We start from the raw sequence: 22073 nt of genomic DNA, 5'->3' as shown, positions 1-22073 counted from the left end.
TGCTAAGGAGGCAACCAATAATCATAAACCCAGGATTGTTAATGGACCCGTGCTTTAAAGGCAAGCCCATATCTAATTGCCATTGTTAGGAATTGCTGTTGATGGCACTGTATTTCCCAACAGAATCTCAAAATGAACTTGTTCCTATGAAATTTATCATATGTTCTTGATCTGTGTGCATAGTGGTGACAAAAAGATGCTATGTTTCGTCCTGCATTTCCCAACCTCAAACAACAGAACCAAACATTCAGTGGAACATCCTACTGTTGTGGAAATTTGTTCTGGCTCCTTCTTCATTCATGTTCGAATTTATGTCTGATGCCAACAGCTGGAGTGATGTCTCGCCCATATCAGCGTCTGTTCATGTCTTCCACTCCTCCACTGTCGCTGTCAGTGTAACATGTGCTTGGCACACTTGCAGATGTTTTAACAACTGAGATTTGACAGACGTGTTCATCAACTTCTCTGTGATTCACTTTGGCAGTTTGGCAGGAGAGTGAAACATCAAAAAAAAAAAGTGATAGAATTTGCTCTGCATCGTAATCAGCTGAATGTAGCAGGGTTTGTAAAATAAAAAACACCCTGATTTCGTTCTACTTTTAATACAGAGTTTTGAACAGAGAGATCTGATTAGTGGCGGGAAAGGCATCCGTGTAGTTATAAAAGAAAGAAAAAAAATTAAAGCATGTGCAGCTTTAATGAAGTTCCACAATTTAGGTTTTGCCCTTGATTTTTTTTTTTTTTTTTCCATAGTGCATTTTCCATAATATTGTGATCGTATGCTCTTTCTACTTGTTGGAGCATAAGCTAATTATCCATTCTGCCCTAATAGCAGATGCGGTCTGTAGTTCTGGCTCATACATTTATTCATAATTTCTCTGCATTTTCTAAAAAAAAATGTGTTTTTAGGAAGTTCACGTATTTTTCTTATTCTTCCCTAATCAAGGTCTATAGAATTGATTTCTGCTTGCCTTTTCATTCCTTTCATCCTTCTGGTATGCTATGACAAGGGGGGTGCACTAAGTCATCTCAGTAGGATTGTACGACCTTTAACCCTGGCTAACCATCTCAACTAGTGACAAAAGAGCACAGGATTTCACCCTTAATCTGCCAGTACATTCCCTCTGTGTGCAAAAGGGACCCCACTGAGGCCAAAAGAGGATTGCTGTTCTTTTCATCTAGCTTCTGCTCACACCCTGCCACTTGCACTTTCCCCGTAAACGTTTCCTTTACTCTGTTAGGATTTGAAGTCCTGTTGCAAATTACACTAATAAAAATAATGTTTTGTCAATATTAGTGTTTAAAAAATTGCAGAGCAGGAGATTTAGTGATTTTGACAAGAACTGTAAAGTTGGGAAGGAGAAAAAACATCTGGGTTTACTTTATGTTCTCAAAATTGGTGTCAGTAAGGCTCTGAGTGTTTTATCGTGTCTGTTTATAGTGTGTTTATACACATTCTTAAATAATGATTCTCAAACATTTATATTGCTGTAGATATAAGGAAACACTTGCATGTTTTCTATACCCATCACAAATGCTTTCTGCAAGCATATTTTAGTCCTGTTAAATATGCTTTGGTTTCCAGATGGGTTGGCGGGCGAGTGCAAGGCTTCGCAAGCAGGCTGGCAGACACCCAGGTCAGTGCAGAGGAAAGGCCGTCTGTGCACTGCAAACACACACCCAGGTGAGAGCTACCATCACTGAAGAAGCATTTATGAGAAGCCAACATCACAAAGGTTCTTCTTGGGAGAGGTTTTGAGAGCTGTCAGAGATATGGCGATGATGGACGACCTGACATATAAGATCGAGGTCACGTGCTGGTACAAATTACAAATAGTTTGTGCAATAAAGACGCATATGTGCATATTTCTTTTCTTTTTACTTTACAAAACTGTTTTGTAAGGTGGAAAAAAATATGGTTCAGGAGGTGCACATCCTGTTGACGTGTTTTATTTACTCACAGCCCTGGTCAATATATTGCGGATTTATATTTGTCCCATGTGTGGAAGAGATGTGTTGGATGTGTTTGGCACCAGGCTAACACAGGCTACAGTGTGAGTAAGACATGGACATGAGTTTCAGTTTATTTTAAAAAGTGTCGAACGTGTTTAAGGTGTGAATCACTTTTTCTTTCACCAGACGATGATGATTCTCTCCTCACACCTGAGTTGCTTATTACATTTTTTCCCCCTCATCTCAGCAAATAAAATACTTTTAATGTCTGAGAGACTATGAAAAGAGCTTTAAATTAGATATGAACCTGGCACTTTAATGCAGGTAATATGATATTAATGAAAGAGCAAGGCACACTTATTATTATTCATATTCTTATATATATAATTATTCAAGTAACATTATCTATTTATACTGTCGAGTACAAGGAGAAGATGGATTTCTAATATCGTATCTGTGTTGTATATTTGATAATAACCAGACAGATCATACCCACAATAAATATCCTGTGGGACTAATTGCATTTCATGTAGACTATTGCCCTCTTTCACACAGCTATGTCGCGTCACAATTATACGCTTATGACAATAGCAACTCATCATCCAGTTTCCTTTTTTTCCTAAATCCTGAACTCTAAATCCTTCCAGATTTCAATGTTCATGATGATTAGTTTAATATCATACTGTCGTGGAAAATTGCAGTGACATTTCCTTTATAGAGCTGCTTAAGAGAGAATGCTGAGAAAAAAATAATAGGCCAAGAATGTAGAAGTAAAGAGGTACTTGTAGTTAATCCTGAGTGATTACATATCCTCTTCCATATGCTCCACTAATTGTGTGGTGGTTGTACAGTTAGGAGCAGGAGGAGGCTGGGCACAGTGTTGCCAGTTTAAAATGTTTTCCACTTGTTTAGTGTACATTTTTATTATTTAGACTTTGGGTATTAATGAGAATTGGATTAATACTGTTTTAAAATGGTGGAATACAAAACTTATTCTGGGTTAGAATTGGGACAAGTTAGAACATACAGCATGCGTATTTATTTTTATTTATTTGACAAAAGGTTTGAACATCATACACTAACATTTGAGGTATTATGAAAATGCATAACGAAGATTAAAAAACATTTATATTATATTTACTTGTATCAAATACATTTTTCCACATTTCTTACGTGTGGATTATTGTATAACAAATAATATTTAAAAAATATTCTTCATAAAAATGTCAAAATGTTGTAAATATAAGATAGAAAATCAAGGCAGTTGATTGCTATTACTAAAAAAAAATATCAATTCTATTAGGGTTTGTTCACACTTGTACTTTTTTATGATCAAACTCTTGATGTCACCCAAATGAGGATGGGTTCCCCTTTTGAGTCTGGTTCCTCTCAAGGTTTCTTCCTCATAACATCTAAGGGAGTTTTTCCTTGCCACAGTCTTTCCTTGCTCATCAGGGATAAACACACACCATTCACCTTAACTGTTGATTTCTGTGAAGCTGCTTTGAGACAATGTCTGTTGTGAAAAGCGCTATAGAAATAAACTTGACTTGACTTAAGTCCTCCAAATAGTCTCAGATGAATATGTTTATAACACAACATATGAATGCCATTAAATCAGTGCACAAGATAATCAGCCACCTGAAGAGATGGTCTCAGCACAATTTGTTTGTGGTTCTTGCCACTTGTAATTTTTCCGTATAATGATAATGATAATCACCTTTTCATGGTGAGCCATGTTAGGTACAGACTGTGTGACTGTTAGTAGAAAACATAGTACAAGACATTATGCTGTAGCAGGGATTAGTAGTAGCTACTCTGGAGTTGAAGGCTCAAATCCACCCTGTGTGTGTGGAGTTTGTGTGTTTTGCTTGTGTTTTGGGGTTTGCTCCTGGTAGTCCAGTTTTCTCCCCCAGTTTTTTAAATGATACACTGGAAGTGTATGATTGGGCCAAGGTGTCCCTTTCCCGGCCCAAGTTCCTTGTGATAGGCTCCAAGCCCCTCTGCAATGCTGTGTAGGATAACCAGTATAGAAAATGGATGTGGGGATGGTTTTGAACCTGCTGGGTTTGAAAGACTCTGTAATTCAGTGTTCACACAGCTAAGCACTGAGAACAGCTGTGGTATAGACGGACAACAACTGTTCTGAGAACTGACTTTATTGAAAGTGGGGGAAATTGTTCATTTAGAAGGAACTTTATCAGAATGCATGGTTGGAGAGAAGACGCTTCAGAAATCTCAACAAAAATGCGCCTAGTGCAATTACTGATTATTTAGAAAGGATCAAGCGGGATACACTTGATCATCGCGATTCAATCTGGCAACCCTGATGCCGCGGCGCGCGCCTGCGATGCTACTTGAGCGGTGCGCGCGTGAGATTTAAACAGTCCCCGTTATCCAGGCCGGTGGAAACACGGACCTGTGCTCTGATACTGCTTCTGTGGGGTTTACTATTCAAAACCTGGAGTTTTTACTTCTCTAAACGGACTAAACTCTTTTTTGGGGGGGGGGAATGTGTATCCGAATTACAGAGCGGTCATTGTCCTGAGTGTGAACAGGGCGCTTCATTTAATCCGGTTTTTTTGTTCATTATGTCTGAATTAAAGTGGTTCAAATCGGTGCAACAAAACGCGCCGGCTTGATACAAGGTTACTTTACTGGGGGGGAAAAAACTCTTTTATTTCAACTTTTGGGAGCTTGTTTGTCCTTTTTTTTTTGTCCTCATTGAAAGACAAGTTTTGAAGGATGTTTTTTTGCTACCCGATGAGTATGACCACGACCGTCCTCCTCCTCCTCTTCCTCCTCCTGATGACTGTTGGTAAGTGTGTTCACAGATTACCAGTATAGTAAACTCTCATCAATTTATACACCTATAATTAGGCATCAGTAGTTCAGGATCATTTGCATGAGATTGAACAGGATCAGTAATTATAGCGGGTGTGGAAAATCCATCGTGGTGTCACCGAGCTGTGTATAATTTGCACCTTAATTATAGTGCAGAAAATGAGTTTTCATTAATACGCGCGCGCGCGCCGAGGTCTAATCCAGCCTTGTAATTAAGGGCAAACTGCCAAAGCATTGGGTTGCATCTAGGGGTTTTATCTAGGATTTGGTGCTGAGCGATATCTTTGTATGTATCTGTAATAATTGCAGACGGTGTTGAGGTTGTGTACCGCATCCTCCGGGTTGCATCTGAATTGTGTGGTTAAAAAGTAGATTTAAAGAGGGAGGTGGTATAGCTCAGTGGGTAAGTTTATGGATTGCTTGTTGGAATGTCGGAGGTTTAAGCCTAAGAGTTGGCACTGTGGGGCCCTTGAGCAAGGCCCTTAACTCTTTGTGTTCCAGGGGTGCTGCATCATAGCTGACCCTGTGCTTTAATCCTAACATATGTGAAGAAAGATTTTCACTGTGTTTTAATGTGTGTGACAAGTAAAAAGCCTCCCCCTTTTATCCCCATCCCTATTTCGCTTTCAGAAATTATATAAAAATCTATTATCTAACCTATGCATTATATACTGTACGGGGTGTAGTTATGGGATGAAAATATCCAAATCATTTCCCCAATGTACTCCATAATATATAGATATAGTGTTGCCTTATAGATAGCACTTCAATATGAATTGTGTAGATGAAACAAATCCCTGATGTAGTAAAGATCTTCACTGTGTTTCATGGATGCAGGTTGGTGTGAGAAGTTGCCTCGTAAGTCGGTGAAGTCCACACCAGTACAGCTGGACAAAAGCTATGGGAAGCTCTACAAACACAATCAGTGTCACTACATGCTCAAACACCTACAAGACGGAGAGCAGATCAGTGTGCATATGCCTCCTGATATCACAGGACACTGGGTGTCTGAAAGGTACAATCTCTGCTTCTGTCAAAGTGCTCTTTCTCAGAGAAATCTCCCATCACATTATTCTTATTTTTAACCGCACAAGACTCACTTTGATGTTCTGGATTTCTTGATCTAGACATCTGAGTAACGCTTTTTTTTCCCTCCCCATCTTCTTTTAAAGTTGTGAAGTGCGACCTGGACCTGAATTCCTCACTCGATCCTACCACTTCTTCTCAAACCACACCTTCCAGGCCCTTCAGTTCTATTACAAGGACAACCACTGCACAAAGCCAAGCTACACTCTTCTCATCGAAGGTAGTCTGCACCCTCGTCAGGCATCGTGGCTTGTCCGTGGAGGAACAGAGTCGGATTACCAGCTGAGTCGAGTACTGCTGGTGAGCTACAGCCTGCCAGTGGCCAAAGATCTCCAGGTGAAACTGGAGATGGCCTGTGGTCTGACAGAGCACCTGGAGCCAGATATCAGCTATGAGTTGTGGGTAGAGGGCTCTGATCGTGACTGCACCCACGGCTTAAGCTTCAGCATGCAGGAGCTGGAGCTGCTACGCATGGAGAGGCGCTTTCGGCCCAATGAGCCTGAGAGACAAGCGGAGGAGTTGTTTGTGGGGGACGTGCACACAGAGCGCACTCAGAGGAGAAACCACAGGCCCACAGGCTACCAGCCCCCCCTGCAGAACATCAAGGTCAGTGCTTCACCTTAGTTCTAGCGCTTGTACAGAAGATTTTAAGTAAGTACCCTGCTTTTTTTATTCTGAAAGCGGATCTTAGTAATTTCTGTGAGACATGCCTTCACCATTTACTCTGCAAATTGAACAGTGGAATAGGTTAGAATATATACTTTGCACTTACTGTCCACTTTATTAGAAACGCCTGTACGGTCGTGCAGTTATATAATCGGCCAATCATGTGGCAGCAGCACAACACACAAAAAATAATCATGCAGGAACGGGTCAGTTGATGTTGATGTTCAAACCAATCAAAGGAATGAAGAAAGTGGGATCACTGTGGCTTTGATTGTGGCATGATGGTGGTACCAGATGGGCTGGTTTGAGTATTTCAAATCTCCTTGAATTTATTTTTACACAACAGTCCCTGGAATTTGCACTGGATGGTGCAAAAAACAAAACCAAAAACGAAACATTGAGTGACAGTTTTGTGAAAACTCTTTGTTGATAAGACAGATCAGATGAAATTGTCCAGATTGACTAAAGCTGCCAGGATGGATATAATCAATTAAATGAACACTCTTTTTAAACACAGTGAGCAGAAAAACATCTCAGCATGGCCAAAGCACTGAACCTTGATTGGGCTGCATCGGGTTTGACTCCTGACAGCCATGAATAGAAATCTGGGGTTATCATGGGCACAGACTCATTTGACGTTTAAGAAAAATTCACCTGTTTTTTTCCCCTCCAGTTTTCATCTGTCTGGTTTCACTGAGTCCATGTCCATGATAGTTTTAGAGTCTTATTCCTGGTTAACAGATGAGGAATCCAGTGTGATTTTAATACTGTTGTAATCCACCCACCTCAACGATTGATGTGTTGTGCAGTTTGAGATGTTTTTCTGTTCACCATGGTTGTAAAGAGTTTTTATTTGAGATACTATAGACTTTCTGTCAGCTCAAACAAGTCTGGTCAGTCTCCTCTGATTTTTCTCATCCACAAGGTGCTTCAGCCTGCAGACCCTCTGCACTCAGAATCCCCCTGCACAGTTTCTTTTGTTGTTGTTTTGCAGTATTCTGTGTAAACTCTAGAGATTGTTGTGTGTGTGAAAATCCCAGGGGATCAGCAGTTTATGAAATACTCAGACCAAGCCAAATAAAAGCAACAACCAGTGCCACAACCCAAGACAGAGAGATAACACCTTTTCCTTTGTTCTGGTTTTTGATGTGAACATTACTTGAAGCGCTTGACTTGTTTCTACATGCACTTCGCAGCTGCTTCATAATTGAATGAATTCATGAATCTACAAATGTTCCTAATATAGTTGACGTGAGTGTATATCTAAATGTACGAATTTGCATTTAATCGGTTTTTAGTTGACATAATTTAAAAATCATTTAAACTTTAACATCTGTCTGTCTGTCTGTCTGTCTGTCTGTCTGTCTGTCTATCGATCGCATTTGTATATAAAATGAGCATTTCTGTTTATTAGTTTTATTTATTTCTATGTTTTGTTGTATTTCAAATCCAACAGAAGATTTGTTTTGGGGATAGGAGATCGGCACTTCTGCACATCTTTGGCACTGGGTGCTCTGTTTCAGCTTAATCAGTTTTCTCAACTAGAATATTTTGTGATTGTGCCCTTAAAAAAGGAGCTTTAGTTGGTCATGTGGAGATTGAAGTGAACTCATACTTGTACTTTAGCATGGCCAGATTCTTCTCTGCTTCAGCACTTAAGCCCAGTTCTCCAAATCTCACACAACCTTCGTAGATGATAATATCCCGAGCATCCGGTTGGTATAGCCCAGGAGAAGCACCTAGTTCTGTGTCCTATAATAACAATAAACAAGGGGTGGAGTTGCACAACAAAAATAGGCACTGATTCATACTGACATTTTCACAACACATGCTGTTCAATGCATGTTCAACTAACTACCACTAGAAAGTAATAAATGGCTAAATGAAAATGAATAACAGCACAATAAACCATATATTACAACGGTCCCTTTGCCTATGAATATTAATAGGCTCCTTGGAGCAAGAAAGATGTTGGCAGTCATGGCATTACCCTGTAGACCTCTGTCACACTGTGTGTGCAGTCGAAAGCAAAAGTACACACAAAACTCAAAAATAGATGAAATATTTCACTGCAGCATGTTTAATTCACGAAGTGCAGTGTATTTTTAATCCGCTATACACTCGATGTCAAATGTGACAGAATTATGATTCATTCATGTCAGTAGAGTTGTCCTCCTCTTCGTGTGTACTTTGAGGTCGTTGTCATGTCCTTCTTTGTACACGCTTGAATGCATTATGTATTCATTGGCTTTCACTTTCTCCGGCCATGCCGTTTTGTTCTAGCATTACCGTGATCTGACGTCAACCACTCCACAATTTCAAACAAAACTGATACAGAACAAATATCAGCATTTCCCCTGCCGTTTTAGTGTGATTTCAGCTGGTGTCAGAGCGTACCCAGGCTGCTGATCCACTTCTATCCCCTGTCTGCTTCAAAGGGAATGAGGAAATAGAGCTGCAAAGGGCATCATTCTGAATTCCAGCTCTGACTTGGTGCGTGCCTAAGGCGCTGTGGCAAGGCTAAGGGAAAACTGCAGCAAGACTTAAGAGGTGGAACGGGAGCTTTCGGCTGGATTAATGCCTTTCATGCGAGCGCTCTCACCCATATACTCGCACTCACCGATCTTTATTCTGATGGCTATGAAAAGGCGTTAGGAAAGATGCAGTGTAGATGTAGTTAATGAATTCTAGTTCGAAGCTGAATAATTTATTAGTTGCATGTTGAGTCATGGCAGTCGAGCTGTAGGAACTGATCAGAAAGCAACCTCTTTTTTCCAATAAATATTCTAGGTGTATATTAGCCGTACCAAGTGAGTAGGGCAGGCTTAGCACAAGATGGTGGACTGTAATTCAAATACAATCACTTGCACTGTAGTAACTGCAGCACTGCGTAATTGAGTCAAGAACATGAATTTGTCAGTGCCCATAAAACTGGTGGACAAAAATGTCAACAAAAAATATTTATTTGAAATTCTCTTTAGAAAGTAAGATCATGCACATGGCTTATACTAGAGCCTAAAGGAAATTGGTGTAATAAAAAAAAAAAAAAAAACATGCTCAGATCATATTCTTCAAAAGATTTTCCTTGAGCCTAATCTCAAAAATAGTGATGAAAGACTTTTTCTTTAAATCTTCATACCGAATGTCGTTTTGTTTTTTTTCCTGATCATTTTATTGCTGTTATTTGCTGTGTAGAGCTTTTTGATTTGTGAGCCCATGACTTATAATGACTAAGTCCTGCTTTTTCATGCCTTACTGGCTTTAAAAGACGGCAGGTTTCTCTCTCTCTCTCTCTCTCTCGCTTGTCAGTGTTTGATTCTCTCACTAAATAGACTTAAACCAGACAAAAGTATCATTTTCCTTGTTGAATTTTATAGTTGATCACTGTAGTTTGTGTATCATCTGATTTTTTTCCTCTAATCTTTTTCAGACTTATGTTAATAGCTGTGTTGCGTGTCAGATCATCTCTGTAGCAGACGTCCATCATCCACCCGTTCTGCCCTCGCGGACTGACCACCCCCTGCATCTCTACGGTAACTGGGTTAGTAAGCGCTGTGAGGTCCGCCCAGGGGTGCTCTTCCTCACTCGTCATTTTGTCTTTCACAAGGAGAACAACATTTGGGAGGGCCACTATTACCACTACTCTGACCCAGTCTGCAGGCATCCCACTTTCAGCATCTCTGCTAAAGGACACTACAGCCCAGGCATTCCCTCCACTACAGTCATGGGAGGCACTGAATACACGTTCACAGGTACACAAAGCCTGTTCAGAGCTCCCCAAGCAGTAATTATAAAACAGGAGGTGGTAAAGCTAATGAGCAAGTGTGACTCATTTAAAGAAACAAATTATGACTTTTTACAGCTCAGTTGTGCAATTTTTCAAACCTCACAGGGTATTGAACATGAACGAAAATGTTTAACATATAAACCATTCTCTTGCTCACCTACACATCACACAATATTGTGGAATATCTAGACATATAGTACTACAAAATAATAAAATAGGGATTTGTGTCTGTTACAGTGACCCAGATGAAGGTCACTCCCATGGATGTGGCCACCACCTCTCTCCTGAACGTCTTCAGTGGGGATGAATGTGGAAAACACAGCTCCTGGAAGCAAGGGTTTCAACAGGATGTGACTCCTACATCAGGCTGTGCCGCCTTAGGCATCCGTCTGCCGCACACCGAATACGAGCTCTTCTACATTGGACGAGATTCAGCTGGACACCGCCTCCTCTTTAATGGACAGAGACCCACCAATGGCTCAAGCCCTGACCGGCCTCACAAGCGTGCCACATCCTATCAGCCACCACTGGTCCACTGTAGCGCCGGACAGAAAGGCATCGGAAAAGAGGGAGACCATCACTTCATGTTTGGCAACGGATGCAACACAAAGCACCAGTGCCTGGTATATGCCTTGATAATGGTTGCACTTGTCTTTTTTGTCAAATAGGATCAGATTTACATGACGACATTTGTGCTCCCGTTCTGCTAATCACAGAAATAAATTGAACTGTCCTATGTACAGACCCCAACCCTTATTACATCATGGGACTAATTCATTGTTAACTACTTGTTGAGTATGTTGTAGAATTGCCCCAGAAGCATTTTGTGGTGTTTAACACCGTCCTGTAAACAGACTGTATATTTTAAAGTAAATAATCACTATTGAATATTTATGATGTTGGTCAAGATGAAAGCTTGCATGCCAATTACGCAGAAAAAAAAAAAGTTAAAAATAAAATGAAAAGTTTCTGTTCCGCTGAAAATTTCAGTAGTGCGTACACAGTCGTCAAGCATACACAGAAACAAGAATGTTAGATATTTTTATTTAATTTTAATTTCTCTTATTTCCCAGTGGCTCAATGTTAAATACCATATACAGTCAGAGTGGTCATGTTTCAGTTAACAGTTGCCTCACAAATGAGTATATAATTTGCATAAAGTAAATGCTAAGACAATGTAGGAGTAAGATGTGAGAAAATAATGTACATGGAAGGAGGCACAGTCTCTCAGCAGAATTCTTCACATTCCTGAAAACAAAATTATTGTAAATCTGAAGCTCAGTTTCACTGTGAAGAGGCCAACCAGCAACACACAGCTTAATTTTTTTCCTTTTGAGTCTTAAATTTTTCAATAAAGGATTAGAATGACATGTACAAGACGCTTAAAACATTCCAACACTTATTAAACCACATAAAGGAAGCAAGGACATTTAATTTTATTTATCATAGATTTTTCTTTTCATTACCATAAAGGTCTCTACACAGTGCCGGCAATTTGACTGCAATTGATGTATTAATAAATGTACAGTTAAACTCGTCCCACCCTTGGAAGAAAAAAAGAAATACCCCTCACCGCAACCAAAAAGAAAAGAAAATGGGGGGGAAAAAACCAGAGACTTTGTTCTTCTCTTTTGAGTGTGTATGTGTACTAACCGTGTGAGATTGCAAAAAGGCAAGGCCTGTTTGAATGATTCTGTACACAGACGCATTTTTCCCGCCGCCTTAGGCCAGACTAGCACTGATGCGACGCTGAATGACAAGAACACACACTTCGCCCCTTAGGCCCAGAAGACACTGGAAGGAGCTGGGCAGAACACACGCATTTATCCTACAACACAAACTTCCCCAGGAAGAATCCAATGAAGATAGCTGCAATAACAACAAGCAGGGAGGGCAGCGACTTGGAACTGGTTTCCTTCCTTGCCATGGCTGCTGTGTTTGAGACCATGTTTTCTGAGCGCTGGACCTTTCTCATCCGCAGACCCTCATCCTAACAAATAATAAAAGGAGAATCAAGTTCTACACTCAGAGTAGCAACACATTCATTACATCTGCTGTTAACCACACAAATAGGTGTTTCTGTAACGTGAATAGATTTCGCTGTTCATATAATAAATATTGTGCTGTATAAAGGGCATCATGCCTCTACGTTTGGTCATTTCTTTACCTTAAGTTGTCGGTTCTCATCTCCCAATTTGCTCACTTCTGACTGCAGCCTCTTGCACTCCTCCATCAGCTTTCTCATCTCTGTGTCATCCATAGCCATGCTGCTGGGCTTGGCTGCCGATGTGCTGTCTGCCTTGGAGGAGTTGAGGACGGGGGCAGCTTTGGCTGGGTCTATGTCATTCTGTTTCGGACAGACACAAGAAGCTTTATAATTAAGCATGGTTTAATAAAAGGTGATGTTCCACAGCCAATAATATGTGCACAGTTTGTCAGTCATTAGATGTGCTGTCTCTGCCTAGATATCATTTGTAGTGTAATGTAGTAAATAACCCCAACAATATCCCTATTTCCTAAATAATACATTACAGGCATATGATGCTCTGTAATTGTATTTATTTCTATCCAGTTTGGCAATGTTGGTATATTCTTGGGCAGAAGCGTTGAACAATGATCAAAGACATTCTAAACACTCGTTTTCCATTTTGTACATATGTTTATCTGCTTTATTCTGTTTAAACAATCAGGCTGCTCCACCCCCAAAAGATATTAAACACCAAATTGTAAAATGTTTTGTTTGCCACTCATACTCAAGAAATGTTGACAGTGTTCCCTCTCTCACAAACTCAACATTGTCTGTCCCACCCTGATATTTGGCCTGGCCTGAGACTGGAAAAAGTCAAACACATCCTGCTGAACAGTGAAGTTTCAGCTGCCTGCAGGTGTGCAGTAGTTGACAGGAGTGGGGGCTGCGTGGTTGCCCACACAACTCTGCATCCTGGGGGTTCTGAGCACAGCCACACAAACCTGACTTTAAAGGACAGAATACAGTAGTACACTGTAGCTGCAACATGCAGAATGACAACAAACGTTTGCACATTTGCTTGTCTCAGGGCTGATTTAATATTTAGCTAATTTTTCACACAACAAATTTGTCATTTTTTGTGCAAATCCAACACAAATACATCAAGAACATTTAGTATATATATACACAATTCTCTTAGGAAAAAAAAGGACTAGACTATGTAGGGAAAAAAGTACAAACAGAAGGGTCCAGTCAGGTTAAGAACACATTAAAATTTAGTGAAAGGTTTAAAGTTAGAATAGGGAATGAACATTTCAAAACATCACCATAGGGCTGGTAAAATGATCATTGATTTTTGCATGATAAAATCAGGACCATTACAAGTCAGCCAACTACAGAACAAAATTTTGTTGCCCTGTGTTTCATAATTTATACTAAACCAAATTGTCTTTTTCTAAACATCATAAATTATATGACTTCCCCCCCCCCATCAAATATATAAAACATGTAAACAAATAAATAATAAATCAGGGTATGCAAACAAACACTGTTAAAATATTAATGAAAAGCTTGTGATGCAATACACTGGACTTAATTAAAAATGGTATCAAGGTGAGTCATTTTAAACTCATCAATATTGCAAATTATTGCAAGTTGAAAAATTTATTTTTAAAATGTGTGCTTGTCTGAACTACGTAAACATTGAACTATGGAGAAAACTGTTGAATTATATTTTTATACAATGTTTTAAAACATTAACAATCAAGAGTGTGAACATTCATACAACATTTTAAAACTTTGATGTCCTTGTCAGATCTGAATCAAATATTTAACATGCTAATGCTTATGATTACTGCATAATGTCAGATTTGAGACCGAGATTATAAAACACATAGCTGTCTCACTCCCACACTGGTCACAGTATATTAAGGGTTTAGCATGAAGGCAGTACAGCTAAAAGCTCAGCAACCCTCTCTGCTCATATAGTATTCTACATGTCACCTCTCTGCTGATTACTCAAGCTGTTAGAAAGACGAGGAAGTACAGAACTACTCACCATTTTATCATTTTCTGAAGGCAGTTCAAAAACACATCTGAGCTTGGAGTCCATAAGGTCCTCTGGCTTTGCATCCTTCCACTGGGAAGGTGAGGGAGAAAAAAAATAAATTGCTATTGTCTACATTTAATCTTCAAAATAATTTTGACCGTATTGACAGTTAGAAAGCAAAATAGTATTTGTTTCAGTGATCCTTGTAGCAGCTACGCTACTTAATAGATCTTTGATTGAACCTTGTTAACTGTTAACCACTGATGTAAGAACAAACAATTGCTTAATGTAAGAAACAAGAGTGACATGGAGGGAAGTGGAAGAAAAACTGGACACCTTGTTTGAAAAACAATTTTTTTTTTTTTAATATGCGGTTTCTAACAGGTCAGCAAGACAGCAACAAGATTTGTGGGATGATTAAGGCAGCATAAAATAATAAGTGTAACCCTATACTGCTCTCTGCTGGTGACCAATTTATATGCATCTGTTTAAAAAAGCCATGCATCAGTAGATCACAAAATAGAAAAACAAGTCACAAAACGCTGAACACACAAAAATAATAAAGAAAGAAAGATAGGGGAAAGTACTTACCACTGCTTCCAAGTCGGTTATGTTGGATGGCGCAAAAATGGTCTGCACCATGAATTTATGTTTACTCTTTTCATTTGGGTCGTAGTCAAAAGGCTGCAGCATTACTAGAGTAAAAAAAACAACAACGAATTAACTAAATTAGCACACAAGACAATAGCACCAATGTGTAACATACATTATGATCACACTAACAATACATTGGAACCCAAAAGAACTTATTAAAGTTAATAAAGACACACCACATGATTTGTAATTACATCTCAATTTACATCATCTGCCTAAACCCAAAAATATCAGCTATAACATTGTGTGCTCTGTTTAAACCTTTTCTGAGTAAATTATTAGTGCAAACAGTATTGTAACCAGTGAAACATCTGACAGATGAGAAGAGCAATCAGACTACACTAAAATATAAAGTTAAATGTCCTCATCACTTATTTCCTGTTTGTACATATAGCCTTTACGTGTCTTGAAAACATTTTGCTTTGAGGATGGATTTGGACTGTAGTTAATGTCAACAGTCTGCTACACTGAGTCAGGACTACAGTTTGCTTCTGATCACCATCACTGTACCCCGCAACATCGTATATCTGCTATAAACAGACATTCGGTGCAACCGAGACGAGTCTGGTTCCTCTCAAGGTTTCTTCCTTACGCCATCTCGGGGAGTTTTTTCTTGCCACAGTCGCCACTGTCTCGCTCATCAGAGACAAACTTACACTTATAAAGAACATATTCACTTTTTATCACCACATTATCTGTGTAAAACTGCTTTGAGACAATGTTCATTGTTAAATGCGCTACACAAATAAAAATGAATTGAGTCTTTCGTTGCAACAATTCTCTAAAATAAATTTGTAACTATTTATTGCTTCAGTAGCAACTATCACACCTAGGACATTATGTAATATTTAGTTTATTCGTGCAAATTATACGTGGTACACTTGGGTTGGCTGTTTGCATCTAATATGTAAAGAAACAGTAAGTGAACAGAATTTTGTTCCCACTCAGACAGAACTATTCAATTCAATTCATGTTTATTTGCGCCTTCAACAATGAACATTGTCTCAAAGCAGTGTTACACAGATAATGCGGTGATAACAAATGAATCAGATGATTCTTTATGTGTAAGTTTGTCCTTGATGAGCAAGCCGGTGGCAAGAAAAAACTCCCCGAGACTGGTTACCCTACTGCACTGTTGGTCTCAATGCTGCGTGACAGTTTCATGAATCAGACATGGAACAATGTATGTCATTCATGGCCCCCAAAGCTACACAACTGTAATGAATAAGGTTCAATTAGACCATACGGGCCAGTGGCTTCAGGAAATGCTTAGTGACAGGAGACACCAGCGACTGAATGTGTGTCTGAAAGGCTTGTTATGGTGTCACAGGTAGTTACAGTGTATGACATCACTATTGACTTAAAAAATAAATAAACAAAGAATAACACTGTTGATTCCATTTCTGTCTATTACCATATAGCCATGTTCTGAACCCAGATAAAGTACTTACACATTCCTTCAAGCCTGGTTGTGACTACACAAAGATTTTGAGACCCATTCTTTCTATACTTCCCCTACATAACATTATAGCCATTTCTCTGCACAGAGGATACAACTGCGCTGAAAAAGTGCTAAGAGTACTGCTGAAAAGTTTCCTAATCTTGTTATATTCAATTGCTATCAAAAGCTGATATGAGACACAGATTTCTCACCATAACTAAAATAAAATAAAATTAAAAAAAAACCCAATGTCTAATTTTATCAAGTAGTGCTGCATGCTTTTGCACAAGGTAATTAGCATGACTTCTTATATAATTTGCATGGATTTAAAGTATACAATTGACTGTTGAGTTAAAAAAAAAAAAAAAATTCCTCCAGAGGCGATTTTTCATTCTAGTTCACTAAGAATGCCTTTAAGAAATTTTGCCCAAACAAAATAAAAAGAAAAAAGAAAAAAAGTTGTTTGGCCCACATTTTTTCTTTACTAAAGATTGATGAATGAGACGAACTGTATGATTTTTCGAGAAAATCACAGAAATTATTACTGAATTTTTTTTGTTTTATATATAAATGATATTTGGAATTTTTCCCAAAACTTTTACTTGTACCACAGGCTTTTGATTAATACCGTGATCCTTTAATCTTCTTATGCCTTATGCCTAAATTTCATAGCGTATCACCCTTGTGTCTAAGATGTCTGTACATGTCTCACCAGAGATTATGATTGAGGAACCCGGATCAATAGAGCCACTGTTAGGCCGCACACAGTAGCGACGTGGTGCGGTTGTCTTCACCTTGAAGCATACTTTTCTTTCAGACGGGTTTCGGAGCTTGAGGTTGGTGGTCACAACGTCTGTGAACGGGCCTGTAAGTAAAACTGTCTTTAGTTAATGCAAGTTAAAAATAAATTAAAGTACGCAAACATGAAGAAAGTTTTCAAACTCCACTTATTACTATTTCTTACATTTTTTTTTAACCTTTTAGCAATACTCAGTATACAGGTTGCCTCATACAGTGTAAAACATACTATACAAAATGTGATCAGACGATATTACAGAAATAAATTACATTAAGGAGGAAAAACTGTAAAAACGGTGTCCTTTAAACACTGCTTACTACTTTCAATATTTCCATAATGGCAAACTCTATTCTAAATATCTCACACAGCATTTAGAAACAATCTTTTGGACTCTGTTTTCTCAAGTTTGTTAACATGTGTATTGGGGCAAGGCTAGGACTCGATCTTAAGAGGTTTAGAGAAGAGCTTTCCAGTGTCAGTACTGAGGAAACATTGTCCTGCACTGTTTCATATTTCCTCTTTACACACCTGATCCAGCTCTTGAAGGATTTGTTAATTAGCTGATACATAGATGATGCACTGGGTATGTTAGGAGTGCAAGAAACTTGAAACCATTCAGAGCAGTGGGGTTAAAACCACACCCTATTACATTAATCACAAGAAGTGGTTCTCCACTACTGTAACATATATGCAATTCTCAACTTTTCACAAATTCACCTCATGCTCACAATCTGCAACCTGGCAGGACTCCATTCATACCCACACTAGGGGACTCGTGGAGTGGATGCTTAAGGCAATCTTATATTTGCTGTCAAATATGCGTACGCATCTACTCTGTGGTCATTAGGCACGTAGCCCAGCACGCCCTCAGACGTAAAGCGTGTGATGCAATACCAGTGTAGATAGCGGAGGCAGTACGGTACCAAATGATGTGTCTGCTACAGAATGAACAAATGATTTTGATCAAAAGCGCATACTAATGCAGCAATTTGCTATTTTATTGAGTATGATTATCGCTTTTCCTATTACACTTCATATTTGAATTTTAAAAGCATCGCAATCCTGCCAAAACATCTGCTATGTGTACCTGTCTGTGTCATTTCTAGATTACTAAATATTTTCAATTAATTTAATTCAGTTCAATTAACAGGTTTTCAATTTCAGACCTTAACATCATGACAATAATTCTGAAAGTCACAGTTCATGAAACAGTTAAACACAACTGTTTGACATGGGAACCAGATAAACTGGATTTTTTTTTTTTTTTGATGTGCTATTTTGTGGACAACATTTCTAATCCTTCAGATGTAAATAACATTCAATTGGGCATGTAAACAATGCTGATCATGTAGCAGATATGTTTAGGTGCATGTACACTAAAAAAACAATAGATTTTGGAAGGAGAAAAGTTTCGCATGTTCTCATAACCCTTGCATACGAGTGAATTTCTTGGGTCCTTGCCTGCAAACTTCCATGTGAATTGTCTAGCTGGTCATTATCATGTGTTTTCACCCAAAGATGTGATCATCTTACTGGTCATTGCCTTCATTTGTAGATAAACCTTGAACTCTTGACTTCTTCCTCGATCATTACCATTAAATCCTATTGCTGATGCTGATGTTTGCGTTTAGTTTTAATGATTAGGTTAAAAATTGTTAGTATGTTGACTTTTTCATTTACATGACTAATTAGTAGCTAACTGGTCTATTCAAGAATAAGTCTGGGTATCAATATTGCAATGTAAATAAATCATAATACACATTTTACCACCATGTCTGCACGTTTATAACCCCTTTGTTATTCCAATATTGTTGTTATATGTGTACTGACTACTTATTTTTCATTCATTGTCTTAGTAAATGTATTATATTTTTGTAGAAGTACTGGACGGAGGTCCCTGAACCTATTGTGTATAACCGAAATATATTTACCCTATCGTCCACCCCAAGAGGAGAATCCAAGCATAGAGGCAGGAGATTTGAGCGTATACCACTGACCAATACAGCATATACTGTACAGTTATTAATATGGAGTACATGTTGCCAATTTTACAGAAGACACGTTTAAATGTATTATATAGGTAGAAAATGCTCTGTTGTTTAAAACAGATAGTTGTGGGACACATGCATATGTACAAACATTTAAGTATTTTAGCGATTAAGATGCAGCCCAAATATCAGTCTGTATTATTTACTGGAATTGTAAACATCATGAATACTTACTTGCCAATTTATTTCTCTTGTCTACCTTGTGTATATTCAGAGACTGATGCTTTTTTTGGTGTCATCTCCTACGCCTGTGCTCTTCTCTAGCTCTTAGGTAACATGTTTCCATGGAGGAAACATGCATTATCCTCTATCCCACTACACTACCATGTCAGAGGGCTGTGAAGCGTGTCAGAAGGTGCTCAATGTTCATACTCTGGCTCTGTAAATGAGCAGTGAGACATTGTGCAACGCATCAGTTCATCGCTACAGTGCATCTCTCTTATGGCCTGTCACACTGATCCAAGTGCACCTAATTCCTTAATACAATGACAACCAAGATATCACACTGCTGCCCAATAATGAAAGCATCCCTGACTGCTTGAATTCAGTTCCTCAAAACCATGTGAGAACATCGTCACTCCGAGGCCGGTGTGAATCAGCACTGTTGGACAAAATGCTATTGAATGGGAAAACTTCCCAGCGGAACAGCTACTTTCCAGCGTGCTAGCTTCGTTTTCTCTCCAGTGCTATTTAATCAGCTAGCTGGTCAATCCCATTTCCTAGCATGGACAGTAAAAGGGCAAGGCGATTAGTACTAGCATTGCGTTAGCAAGAAAATGGGCTGTAATGACATTTTGCTTGATAATATTATTAGCTCGAGAGTTTCGCCCAATTCCTCCACAACTGAAGGAACAGAATAAACAAATTAACTAACAGAACTAATAAGACACTGACGTTTCAATAGCATTGCTCAAGCTCTTAAACAAACCGGTAGGAGTAGTGTATGGTATTATTTTTATCGAAGGCCTAGAAATCCTCGTCTCTTCATTCAAAATGGCGGCGGTGGAGACGAGGCAGAAGTGGGCTTGAGCTACACGTATCCACGGGCTTGACGCCGGAGATCTCTAAATTAGCATGCTAGCATAAACCTGGGTTAGGTTAGCTAACTAGCTAGCTTAGTAATCCAATGACAAGCTCCTGCCTGGCTCCATCTACAGAAGAGAAAAACGTATGGAGGGTTTTTTTTTTCATTACCTTTGAATTTCAGGTCAGTCGGCGGCTCGAGAATTAACACTTGGTCCAGTTTGGACATGTTTTCTAAGCAGTGATGGTTTTTGTTCAATAAAATAAAGCCGGTGTGGCTGTAGGTTCGTCTCGGCTATCTAACTATTCACCTCAATCTCACTGAGTCACACAGGAGCGGGGGAGCGCGCACGGCCACGGCCACAAGCACGCGCACGACATCGTCGACGCGCGTTTCCGCTCCGCGTGCCCGTGACCCGCGGTTCCACTAAACTCCTTTTTTTGTTTTGGTTTTTCTTTTCAATCAGGAGAAAACATGATATGACACTATATGACCTTGCCAATCGCAAGTAACTTTATTCATGCGTGTATTCAATGTCCATTAGAATGAAATGCTCGATTGTTTATTTTCCTCACATCAGAATATCACACTACATCTTCAAAATTGATATTTCACAGTATAAAATGTTAAAAATGGATCATTGAAATGATCAAAATCTTTGAAAGAAATAAAGCGTCCCTTTTTCTGGTATGTGTTTCATAGTAAAGAACAAGTATAGTGGTACAAGTATATCTCATATACAGTAAAAACAAACCCACATTAATCTGAATGTAATTTTTTAATTAAACAAGCTTTTTTATATCAGAAATGTATCACTGTGTTGTTTTAATGATGCAATAATAAAACTCAATATATTTTTTGTATATATAATTATATTGTATATTATGATTATATAAATATATATAAATTGTGTAAATGTGCAACTATCATTTCGTTATGTTAAGACAAACATCACATGCTCAGCTGCAATTAGCCTTTATATGATGCATTTCCAAATCAAGAAGCAGACTGTGTATGTCCGTATGTATTCATTTGTTTCTTTATTTGTGTATTTTATCTCCCATGTTATTTAAATATGCATGTCTTCTTATTTCCATTTGTTGGTTGAATATCAGATTCTGCCTGTTCTTGCCCCAACATTGCTTCTCGGAATGCTCTACATTAATAAAACTAGTGGTACATGGCATAAAATCAATAATAGTACATAGCAAAATCACCCGAATTACAAATTTATAGTGGGTTTCATGAAGTTAAAATTACTTTTATCATACACATTTTTTTTTAGACATTCACACACTTGTATTATTCATCTAACTTTTAAATTTTTTTATGGAGTTTTTATGAAGTTTCTGCTGCCATTGCCAACCTGGGTTTCTTAAAATATTGATGGTGTTTTTATATTTTTGTAAACATTTCTGATCTGTATGATACCCATGAACTTAACAGATTAAACCCTGTTTCCTAAATGTATACTGTGAATCATATGCATGAAATAACAAAAATGTGATTTGAAAATACACCAAATGTGAAGATTATACTCACAAATGTAACACAGGTTACAGCTGGTTACAGATTTATTATTATAAGAGGGCAATTTAAACTAATGTTAATTACTGTATTTTCAATAGTTACTTGGGCATACCAGGCACAACAGTTTCATAGAATATATTTCATTTTAAGCTTATTTTAAAAACTTAATACAGACTTTTTTTTTTAAAGTAATGAAAAATCTTTGCTATAAGTTATTTTAATTAT

At 38.4% G+C, this 22073-nt stretch overlaps 2 protein-coding genes across 2 annotated transcripts; one reads left to right on the top strand and one right to left on the bottom strand.

The window, feature by feature from the left end:
- The first annotated feature begins 4309 nt into the window (after positions 1-4309).
- Positions 4310-11938, top strand: LOC124385316 (protein APCDD1-like). Its single transcript, XM_046848572.1, has 5 exons — positions 4310-4771; positions 5635-5812; positions 5970-6489; positions 9980-10301; positions 10574-11938. The coding sequence occupies exons 1-5, from the start codon at positions 4699-4701 to the stop codon at positions 11002-11004; spliced, it is 1524 nt and encodes a 507-aa protein (XP_046704528.1). The 5' UTR covers positions 4310-4698; the 3' UTR covers positions 11005-11938.
- Positions 11361-20713, bottom strand: vapa (VAMP (vesicle-associated membrane protein)-associated protein A). Its single transcript, XM_046848573.1, has 6 exons — positions 20489-20713; positions 17160-17312; positions 14944-15047; positions 14362-14442; positions 12504-12683; positions 11361-12326 (listed from the first exon to the last, which is right to left on the bottom strand). The coding sequence occupies exons 1-6, from the start codon at positions 20544-20546 to the stop codon at positions 12165-12167; spliced, it is 738 nt and encodes a 245-aa protein (XP_046704529.1). The 5' UTR covers positions 20547-20713; the 3' UTR covers positions 11361-12164.
- Between the last annotated feature and the right edge of the window lie 1360 nt (positions 20714-22073).

This window comes from Silurus meridionalis, chromosome 4 (assembly GCF_014805685.1).
Source record: "Silurus meridionalis isolate SWU-2019-XX chromosome 4, ASM1480568v1, whole genome shotgun sequence".
In the NCBI taxonomy this organism is placed as follows: domain Eukaryota; kingdom Metazoa; phylum Chordata; class Actinopteri; order Siluriformes; family Siluridae; genus Silurus; species Silurus meridionalis.
This window is presented reverse-complemented; position numbering and strand designations above follow the sequence as displayed.

Excerpts from the sequence above, each read along its gene's own strand:
- LOC124385316 (XM_046848572.1), top strand. The coding sequence starts at position 4,699 with ATGTTTTTTTGCTACCCGATGAGTATGACCACGACCGTCCTCCTCCTC. Across the intron at positions 6,490-9,979 it reads CCCCCCTGCAGAACATCAAG|ACTTATGTTAATAGCTGTGT; the intron begins GTCAGTGCTTCA and ends AATCTTTTTCAG. Across the intron at positions 10,302-10,573 it reads CACTGAATACACGTTCACAG|TGACCCAGATGAAGGTCACT; the intron begins GTACACAAAGCC and ends TGTCTGTTACAG.
- vapa (XM_046848573.1), bottom strand. The coding sequence starts at position 20,546 with ATGTCCAAACTGGACCAAGTGTTAATTCTCGAGCCGCCGACTGACCTG. Across the intron at positions 15,048-17,159 it reads TTCCTCAATCATAATCTCTG|TAATGCTGCAGCCTTTTGAC; the intron begins GTGAGACATGTA and ends TTTTTACTCTAG. Across the intron at positions 12,327-12,503 it reads ATGAGAACCGACAACTTAAG|GATGAGGGTCTGCGGATGAG; the intron begins GTAAAGAAATGA and ends ATTATTTGTTAG.